The sequence below is a fragment of the Tupaia chinensis genome, unplaced genomic scaffold (genome assembly GCF_000334495.1).
Source record: "Tupaia chinensis unplaced genomic scaffold, TupChi_1.0 Scaffold000402_1, whole genome shotgun sequence".
Classification (NCBI taxonomy): domain Eukaryota; kingdom Metazoa; phylum Chordata; class Mammalia; order Scandentia; family Tupaiidae; genus Tupaia; species Tupaia belangeri.
The window spans coordinates 709,038-718,556 of record NW_006159904.1 but is presented as its reverse complement, the minus strand read 5'-3'; the positions used below and the strand labels follow the sequence as shown (position 1 = coordinate 718,556).

At 40.2% G+C, this 9,519-nt stretch overlaps 1 protein-coding gene across 1 annotated transcript in view; it reads right to left on the bottom strand.

Annotated features, from left to right (window-relative positions):
- Positions 1-6,881: 6,881 nt before the first annotated feature.
- The window catches only part of SERTM1 (serine rich and transmembrane domain containing 1), a 30,657-nt gene continuing 28,019 nt past the window's right edge, over positions 6,882-9,519 (bottom strand). Inside the window, exon 3 of the mRNA XM_006154181.3 lies at positions 6,882-9,417. Within this exon, the coding sequence (XP_006154243.1) occupies positions 9,094-9,417 (324 nt within the window). The 3' untranslated portion in view covers positions 6,882-9,093. The remainder of the gene's footprint in view (positions 9,418-9,519) is intronic.

The following is a 9,519-nucleotide window of genomic DNA, read 5'->3' as shown; positions in this document are numbered from 1 at the left end:
CTTCTTGGGTTGATTCTAATTGGGGTCTTTTGCATTTCTTGAGACTGGATCTTTGAGTGCCTCTCCAGGTTTGGAAAGTTTTCTTGCAGGATTTCATGGAATAGATTACCAATGAATGCCCTTATGAGACTCTTCACCTTCTGGGATATCAATTATCTGGATGTTTGGACGTTTGATGGTATCTGGTACTTCTTGTATATTATTCTCATTTTTTTGGGCCATTTTCTAAATCTTTGTGGTGGATTTTTCTAGGCCAGCAATTTTCTCTTCTACGTCTATGATTCTATTTTCTGTATGATCTAGTCTGCTTTGAATACTTTCAAGGGAGATTTTGACTTCCTGTATTATAGCCTTTATCTCTAATGGGTCCCTTTGATTCTTTTTTAAAGTATGTAATTCCTCTTTTAGATCTTGCAAGAATTTTCTCACCTCCTGGAACTCTTCAGCTCCTTTCTCCTTACTCTTCTTCAGTTCATTGTCTCTCTTCTCTTCTATCTCAGTTAACTTTGCCATTATGAATATACTAAATTCTTTATCAGACATTTCCATAATTTCCATTGAACTGTCTGTAGATGAAGAGGAGTTATTCTTTTCCTTGGGAGGAGAGATATGTTCATGCTTTCCCATATTTCTTGTGGTCCTGCGGTGATTTCTAGTCATCTAATGGATGGCGTGTTTCTTCCTAATTCTTGAAGTGTAATCTGAACTTTTGGGAGCGTGCAGAAAGAGGTGATCTGTAATGTCTTTGCCATTCTCTTGTGATCCCTTTGTGCAGTAGATTCAGTAGATATTGAGGGATATGTTAACCCTAATAGTATTTGGATGTTTGGCTATAGTTCCCTTAGATCCATCTAGGAGCACAGTAAATGGAGATTGAGGAATGGAGAGATGAGATAAAAGAAAAAAAAAACAGAAAACAGAGACGAACAACAACAGCAAAGAAACAGAGAAAAAAGTAAAAAAAAGGTAAAAAAAAAAACCTAAAAAATTATTTAAAATAAAGTACAAAATAGAAAACCATGTGGCGTGAAATCACTGGTTCTCAGGAGCCATGAGGAACCATCTTCTGAAGGCCTGCCTTTTGCCTCTCCTGCCTGGGTGGGAGGGGGCGAGGGGATTATTAACAAGACAAAGGCGGGGCTGAAAGCAAGAGAATACCTTACATTAAAAGACTTTAAAAAGGAAAAATTATGAAAAAATGAGAAGACAGAAGCAGACAGATACAGAGACACAGAGATAAAGGTAGAGAGAAGACTAGAGGAGCTCCCTACCACTCAATTTTATGGGCTGGAGGCTGAATTTTCAGTAGGAGATCTTCATTTCTTTTTCCCCTGAAATCACTAGTTCTCAGGAACCATGAGGAATTGTCTTCTGAAGGCCTGCCTTTTGCCTCTTCTGCCAGGACCATTGCTATTCTAACTTTGGCCTTGAGTAAGAATACTGTGGAATCTGTGTCCATGTTTAATTAAGAAAGCAATGGTCTACGCTCTATTTATACTGGTCTGGGATATAGTACAAAAATTTTAACATTTGGTTATGTATTTATTCTTCAACCTACCCTTGCGAATATTTTCCCAAACATATCTATTAAAAATAATAATTTCGGGGACCAGCAGTTGGCATAACGGTGCCCATGTAGTCGACCACAATTTGAGTCCTGGACCCAGTGGCTTAAACTTAGACCAGGTGCGTGTGCGTGTGTGCCCAAGATCCTGAGAGGAGAATGGAGGAGAAGGGATTGTGCCGTGGCCATCCCCCCTGGGGGGTGATTTCTTGCTTTCTGTCTCCCTGTCTCCCTCTGTCTTTCTGGCGAGTGCACGTGCCCTATAGCAAAAACCTCTCCGGGGGAGAAAAAAAAAGTAACAAAAAAAATTATTTCTGGCCCAGCCACTGTACCACAGCAGTAACACAGTGCTCTGCAAAACTGGAAGCCACGTGATTGACTCCAGGTTTGATCCCAGGTCAGCTGGAAAACACATCAGGTGTGTGCACAGGTGCCCAGGATCCTGAGGAGAGTTGGGAAAGGGATCACCGCATTTGAGGCCCTGTCAAAGTTATTCTCTTTATTTCTCAGGTATACACTCTCTGTCATAGAAATAGTCAATTTTTTTTTTCTGAATGAAAAGGAGAGAAGTGAGGCCTAGTAGTTAAACTGCAGAACTGAGAGTCCGATTATTTTGGATTGGAGTCTTTCTTCTCCAAGGATTGCATCCTTCCTCAGTTTCCTCACTGTAAAATGGGGGTAATAATAGTACCTATCTCATGGGATGTTATGGGTGAGTACAGAAAGTGCTTAAGAGAGTACCTAACACACAATAATGACTATTTAAGTGCTAGCAATTCATTTTATTTCTCATAATTATTATTCCTGTTTACATAACCATCTAGAGCTAAACTAGTTTGCTTTTATTACTAGTAGTAAGCATGTTTAAATAGTTTCAATGTTATTACCACTAGTATTATATTAAACTAATCTGGCATTTTATTAAGCAGAATTCCTTCTGGACTATCATTTATGCATACAGAGCAGAAATGTTTATGACAATAAATCTGGGGCACTGACAGATATTGAATTAGCATCTGAATCATCAGAGTTATGGTAGCTTTGGGATTGAGTAGATTTATTATAAAGACACTATAAACTTCTTTTCCTTGAAATTTGATAATCCATGAGTTTGCAATATGCAAACATCCTTCAAGAGGTTTACATTCTTGCATGCTAGGGATAAGAAGTGGGAGGGCTACTCAAAATCTAAGGAAATAAGGCCAGTTTGGCAATCGATGATAAACCATGTAGCTGAACTGAGAGTACAGAGGTGCTGGTTCACTGGGCCAACTCTGGATAATTTCGGCAACTATACAGAGGCCTCGGTATTGTCTAACACCTTGAGGCGCTGGCTCATCTGACTTTCTCTGGATCCTTTCAAGTTTGAATATAACCCCAAATCCCTCCAGCTCGTGTGTTATGCCTCATAAACCAGAGGGTGCTCCCTAGCAGTTCTTGCTTTCTTTCTCCCATATTATTACCACTGTGACACAGAACTCTGTACGCTTCACCTGCAGACCTTGGAAAGGGGATAGGCTGAAATAAATAGATAGGGCTGTTAGGGGGAACACATCAGTGCTCCCAGTCCCATCCTGCATTCATGCTGGGGCCATTGGGAGACTTCCGTGGGAATAGGCAAAAGCAAGAATATGACAGCCTAGCAGTAGGGGTTAAACAAACAAGCAATAAAGTTTAGGCGTATGAAGAAAGGGAGAATAAAGGAGGAATTAGATGCATGAAGACAAAGAAAGTAGGTGGTTGGCAGAAGTAATAGAAAAACTCGAACCTTCTAGAGCCAAAATTTCTAAATAGCGTTGTTTGATATTTGCATATATAATATTATTTACCTTGTATTAAGCAATGTAGTGTTAGTTTACATACAATTTTATACTTAATCCTCACAACAGTGTAAGGACTCTATTCTCTCCATGTTACCAAGCTGTGAAGTCTCAAGAGAGGTTGTCTAAGTTCCCAGAGAAACATCTAGGGTTTAGGAATAGAACAAAGGTCTGTCTGAACCCAAATCCTGTGGCATGTTGCATTAAATGTGCAGACAGATAACTGGGAGAAACAATCCAAAATGCCGACTCTTCATAGAACGATAGAATCATAAGGAATGGGCCACATAGTGCAGCAAGAATGATAGCCTTTTTGGGGATGGAATTTTAAAAGGATTAAAATTGGGAATGCTTCAGTTTTACTGCAGTATTAAAGTTTCATTGCAACATTAGTCACGCATCATGTTAAAAATACAGGAGTAAGAGTTACATGAAGTGATTGAAAGACTTTAAATAGTGGTCAAATAAGGACAAGTTAAGAGAGGTGTGGAGGAGAATCTGGGATATGAGTGTGTGTGTGAGAGAGAGAGACAGAAAGAGAGGTATTCATGTGGTCGAAACAGGTGGAGGAGGGAGAAGGTTGTGTGGTAACACTCATTCTTAGCTAAGACCGTTTCCATGGCTAGAAGATGAGCAGATATTTGTAGCAGGGAGAACAACTCTCCACCCACTCCCATACCCAACCCAGGGTGGATCTGAATAGGACTTTTTGTCCATCTCTGGTCTATTTTCCACTAAGCAGTTAGAGTAATCTTTCTTAAACATAAATTCAGTTACATAACTTCCCTGCTTAAAATCCTTTGATGGATTCCATTGCACTCAGAACCAAGTCTGAACTCCTACTGTAACTTAACAGGACCTACATAACCTGTCCCTGCACACCTTGTTCTGCACCTCAACATTCTGATTTTTCAGTTCACACAAGCCAAGACCTTTCCTTATTACAGGGCCTTGGGGTACACTGTTCCCTTTGCAAAGAGCACTCTTGCCTACACCCATCAAATACTGAACATGATCTCATCAGAAGGGCCCTCCCTGCTCAGTGTATCTTCAGTGGGTTTCCCTTGCTGTCCATTACTTCATAATTTCATTCTCTTCATAGTGCCAATTGCAATTATACATATTGTTTGTTCATTTGTTTCTGTAGCTTCTTCACTAGATTATAAGCTTCATGAGGACAAGAACATCTAGTACCAATGGATATGTTCCTTAATTTAATAAATGCCTATGGATAATACTCTCTCCTTCCAGCGTTCAGGCTGGCAAACATCCTACCCCACAACAGATTCAATCCAAGATAAAGAAAAACTATACTTGCAATTGTTTGATGAGGTTTCTGGATATTCAGGACTGACCCCAGGGGTTAGTGGGCTCTGTTATATTAAAAGAAATATTAATAGGAATTGGCTCTTACAAAGTGGTAGTTACTAGGACATGGTTTTGAGTGGAAGGGTTGATGAGGTGCTACTAGTGTGTTCTGTTTGGCATCAGAAGTGGGATAAAATGAGGGAAGTAAGCTTTGAAAATCGAGGGGCTGTCTGTGAACATTGAACATTATGGTTTGTTCTCAGATTTATGAATGTGTGCATATCTGTATGTGTAAAGGAGAGTGCATGCCTGTAAGTTTGGGTATGTATGTATGTGCTTCCATGTAAACATACACTTGAAGAGTACCCACTGGATGACCAGAAGAGAGAGAAGGATAGTTGTCATTTCACTGAGGGGGAGTAAGTCCTGAGAGGCCCAGGGCTTCCCTTGGACTCATCTGCTACAGCCTTCTCTTCAATACCTCACCCACGCTCATCTCTTCCACATACAACTTGGAAGGTTGTCTGAAGGCTTAGGTCCTGTGTGTTGGCCTGATGGGGACAGATCCTATGGGAATTTCTAATGGAGAGTAGGACCTGGCATTGATTAGAAGTGGAAGCTTCTCTTACAGAGTGGTGGCGACTGCCAGGCAGGGTGGAAGTCTGGAAACTGGTGTTTCACCGGAGAATGTGCTGTTCTTTGGTCTGTGGGACTTGCCTGACATAGTATATACTGGGAGATATTTTCTCTTATTTAAAAATCTCATTAGTTACACCTGGTTCTCTAGCCTAGTCTGGAATGTGCACATGATCTTGTGAAAGTGGAGTTGTGAGGAATTAAGAGCTATAGCAGAGAAGTCATCATGTTCCTGACATTGCTCTTGTACTGAGTGAATCCTTTACAATAGAAGCTGCTTTTCACTGAAGGGGAGAGTGGCCTGGAGTTCAGTCTCCAGTGGGAGAGTAGGTCCCAGTGTAAGGGCTCGGAGCTGGAGTGGGGCGATGCTTGACTTGGAGAAACCACAGTTTAGGGGGCAGCAGCTGCGGGCTAAGATCTTTTATCATTGGAACCAGCAGATAGTGTAGTGATTAAGTCGCTGGACTCCCACATAGTTGATCTTGACTCAAGTCCCAGACTCTGCTGGTGTAAAACTAACATTGGGTGCATGTGCATGTGCATGTGCCCAAGATCCCTAGAGAAGAATGGAAGGGAAGGGACTGTGGTGTGGTCATGTGCCCTGGGGGATGATTTCTCATTTTTTTACCTGTCACTGTATTTCTGGTGAGCTTATGCTCCCTATAGCAAAACAAAACAAAACAAAACTCTCTCTCTCAAAAACAAAACAAAACAACAACAAAATCCCTTGTCTTCTGTAAATATATGTGCACCACAGATGTGACCTTTCCTCCCCACAGTGTGTAGAGCCGTCACCAGCATAACCTGGGGTCCTTGTTAAAACGCTCATTCTCCGACTCCACTCCTGGAGGTCTGCGTTGTGGAAACTTGCATATTTTTGAAGCATCTAGGGGATTCTCTCTTTAGGGAAATGTGCGTCTCTGCCTCACAGGGAGGTGACTCTGGCAGAAGTGGAGAGAGGCTGGTGTTTGAAGCACACATGGTTGGCCCTGCTTCAGAGAGGACATATATTATAAGCGTGGCGGCGGTGGAACGGTATCTTCAAAATATTCGTGGAAAATGTGTATTATGAAAAAACAATGATTTTTAAAAAATGTTTGAACCAAATTAATTTATACTTTGATTTTATGTTTCCACAAACTTTTTGAAGTTTTTTCCTATCTATACCTATATATGTAAATATATATCTTTAGATACATATGTATGTGTGTGTGTGTGTATATATATATATATATGTACATATATATGAATATATACTTAAAACTCATAGGAAAGGCCTCTTCTCTAAGAGAGAAGATTGTGAATCACCTCACTGAAGAAAAGCAGAGAAAAATCAGGCTTTCAGTGGTCTCTACTTTTTAATTATAAACTCATCTTTCAACCTTTCTGAACTTCTTCAGAATCACACGAATTCATCTCAAGTTGTACAATCTGTTACCTTGGCAAGCTCGTAATGACAAATCCTATTTTACATTTTCGAACGTTGTTCCTAATTACTTAACTTAAGAGCAAGACCCAACTGCAGCAGAGGAGGGGGTGGGTGTGTGCTTGCAGATTTGATCTGATTTGATTTTTTAAGTAGTTTTACTGTCAGAAGTTTTTTTATCTGTTCCACAGGGAGAGGATACAAAACTACTGCTTAAGACAGATCACGCTCAGAGCGTCTTATGGTGTGGCAAATTCATCCTTTTATTTTGTAAAACCATGTCACCCATGTCGTTTTTTCCCCCTCAATAACCAAAATAGCACAAGATGAATAAAAGAGCAATAGCGACAGATAATATAGAAGCCTCTGTAATCTCGTGTTGCTTTTACACAACTTTTAATTGGTAATATGTGAATACACACATACACACAATACATATATATTTATACACACATACATACACACACACACACACACACACACATATATATATATATATATACATTCAGAAAATGCTAATACTGCTCTAAAATAGCAGAGTTTCTCCAGTCCAGTTTTTATACTACATAATAACACCCAGCCCACTGCTATGCTTTAAACGGCAGCAGAGGCAAAATTTTCACTAATTATACATTTTAGGGCAGCAACTCTGTACTAGTCTTATGATGTGTGGGGACATTTTGATATATAAATAGTTAAATGTAGTCTGATTTCAGTGAGGTTTATGGATTACAAACAGCAGGGGAAGAAGCCTTCTGATCCTCATGACCAGTTCTCCACTCTCTCAGCATTTGAGGATGACAAAGATAGACCCTGTAGAAATGATGGACTCTTTTTCTTGTTCTAGTCTGTGGAGAGTGCTGACTGTGCAATCCACCCGAAGGATGTGCTGAAGCTCCACTCAAGATCACGGAAAGTTTTGAACAAGGAATGATTCAGTTGTCATGGGAATGCAGTGGCATGTTGATACAGTGGGTTCCGTTGGTTGAATAAGTTCAGTGTTTATGCTGTGGGCCATTTATTGACTTAACTTAATTTTTAAAATTAAATTAAAATGCTTATTCTTATGAATTGTTTGTCTTGCTTTGTTTTCGGGGGCAGCTTGATTTCGTTCACATTCCATGTCCACACAAACATATATGCCTCATTTTATAGATGACTCTGCAATCCTGCCTCCGAATTCAGACATACTCAACTGATCACAGTTTGGCAGCCACCAGGGTCACTGGGGCTGTCAGTGGCTACACAACTTGAGGGCCTACAATTTTTAACAGAAGCCGACATCTTGGAACCCAAATGCAGCATGTTACATAAACATATAACAACAAATTACCAGAACTGTATAATATCCATGGAGTATATAATAACATGTATATTAGCAAATTAGTCTCTAAGTTTTGCAGCCTAATATGACTAAATAAACAGCTAACATCTCAGAGCCTTAACATTACTCTGCGCTAAAATAAACAAGACTATGAAACTAAAGAAAAAAATATACACGATTGCTAGGGATTATTACTGAAAAATATACAACTGAGCATTTTCCGTAGCTTCTTTCATGCTAATGGAAATTACAGACAAAAAATAAATAAAAATTTTTCATGTCTCTTCTGTTGCTTCACTTAGTAATAGTAACATCAGTTATCACAAAGAATCCCATAACAGTGGTACATTATGATTAGAATGTAAGTAGGAAAAAAACCAAACAAACCAGGAAACAGAAATACATTACAAACAGCAATATAACCCATAGCTGTCTTGCCTTTAAAAGTTGAACTCTTCCTAAACTTTTCAAAATTACTTACATTCATCAATAAATGTGATTTTCATTTGTTAAGGTGAAATAAAACATCTAGCAGATTTTTACTCTCTCTTAAAAACGTCATACATTAAATTGACTCTCTCTCTTAATTTAGTGTCTCCATTTACTTTAAATATGGAAAATATCTTTTAAATAGTTCAATCTTAATTTTGCTAGCTTCTGCTGGCTCAGCTGGGGTCACAGTTTCAAGGGTCACCATGCAGCGTCCACTGAGAGGCTGCTTCAGAGCAGTCCAGTGTTCAATGTGATGGAAGGAATCCATCTTCCTGATGAAGCCAGCTCTGGATTTGGCAAGCAGTTGGCATAAAATTCTGCACTTCAAGGTTTGCTCGCATTTCTGTCAGCCTCAGCTTCTCCATTCACAAATGCAAAACATCATGAACAGAAAAGAGGTCCAAGATGAAGGGAAAACTGGCCTCACCCAAGAGGGTCCTTTGTTTCCTGAGGCAACTCTCTAAGCGCCACTTGCCAGTGAGGAAAACCCTAAGCTGCTGCCACCTGCTGGGGTTCTTCCATTTCATGATGAAAGGTTGGAAAAAGTCGACCTCTGAGAGGAAATGCTACAGACTTCCAAGTTGGTGAAAGAACTTCCGGCATCGCTGGGATACTCCGGGTAGGAGGAACTGGAGGAGATGATGTTTTTGAGCCGCTGCAGGGCGATGATGAGGAGGAGAAGCAGAAAGGCTAAGAGGCTGAGGAAGATGGACACATAGATGTAGACGTTGGACAGGTGGCCCGAGGATGGGTCCACCGATGTGGACAGGGACGTGGGAAACAGCTCAAGGAAAGTTCCATTCTCCACACTTCCCGCCAATCCAGAGGAAGGGTCCGTTTCAGACATCTTTATGGAGGGCAAGGGAAGATCAAGTGTATTAAAAGTCAAAGTTTCACACAGGACTTAAAAAATGGACAGAATTTGCATTTTTCCCCATAACAGCATCAG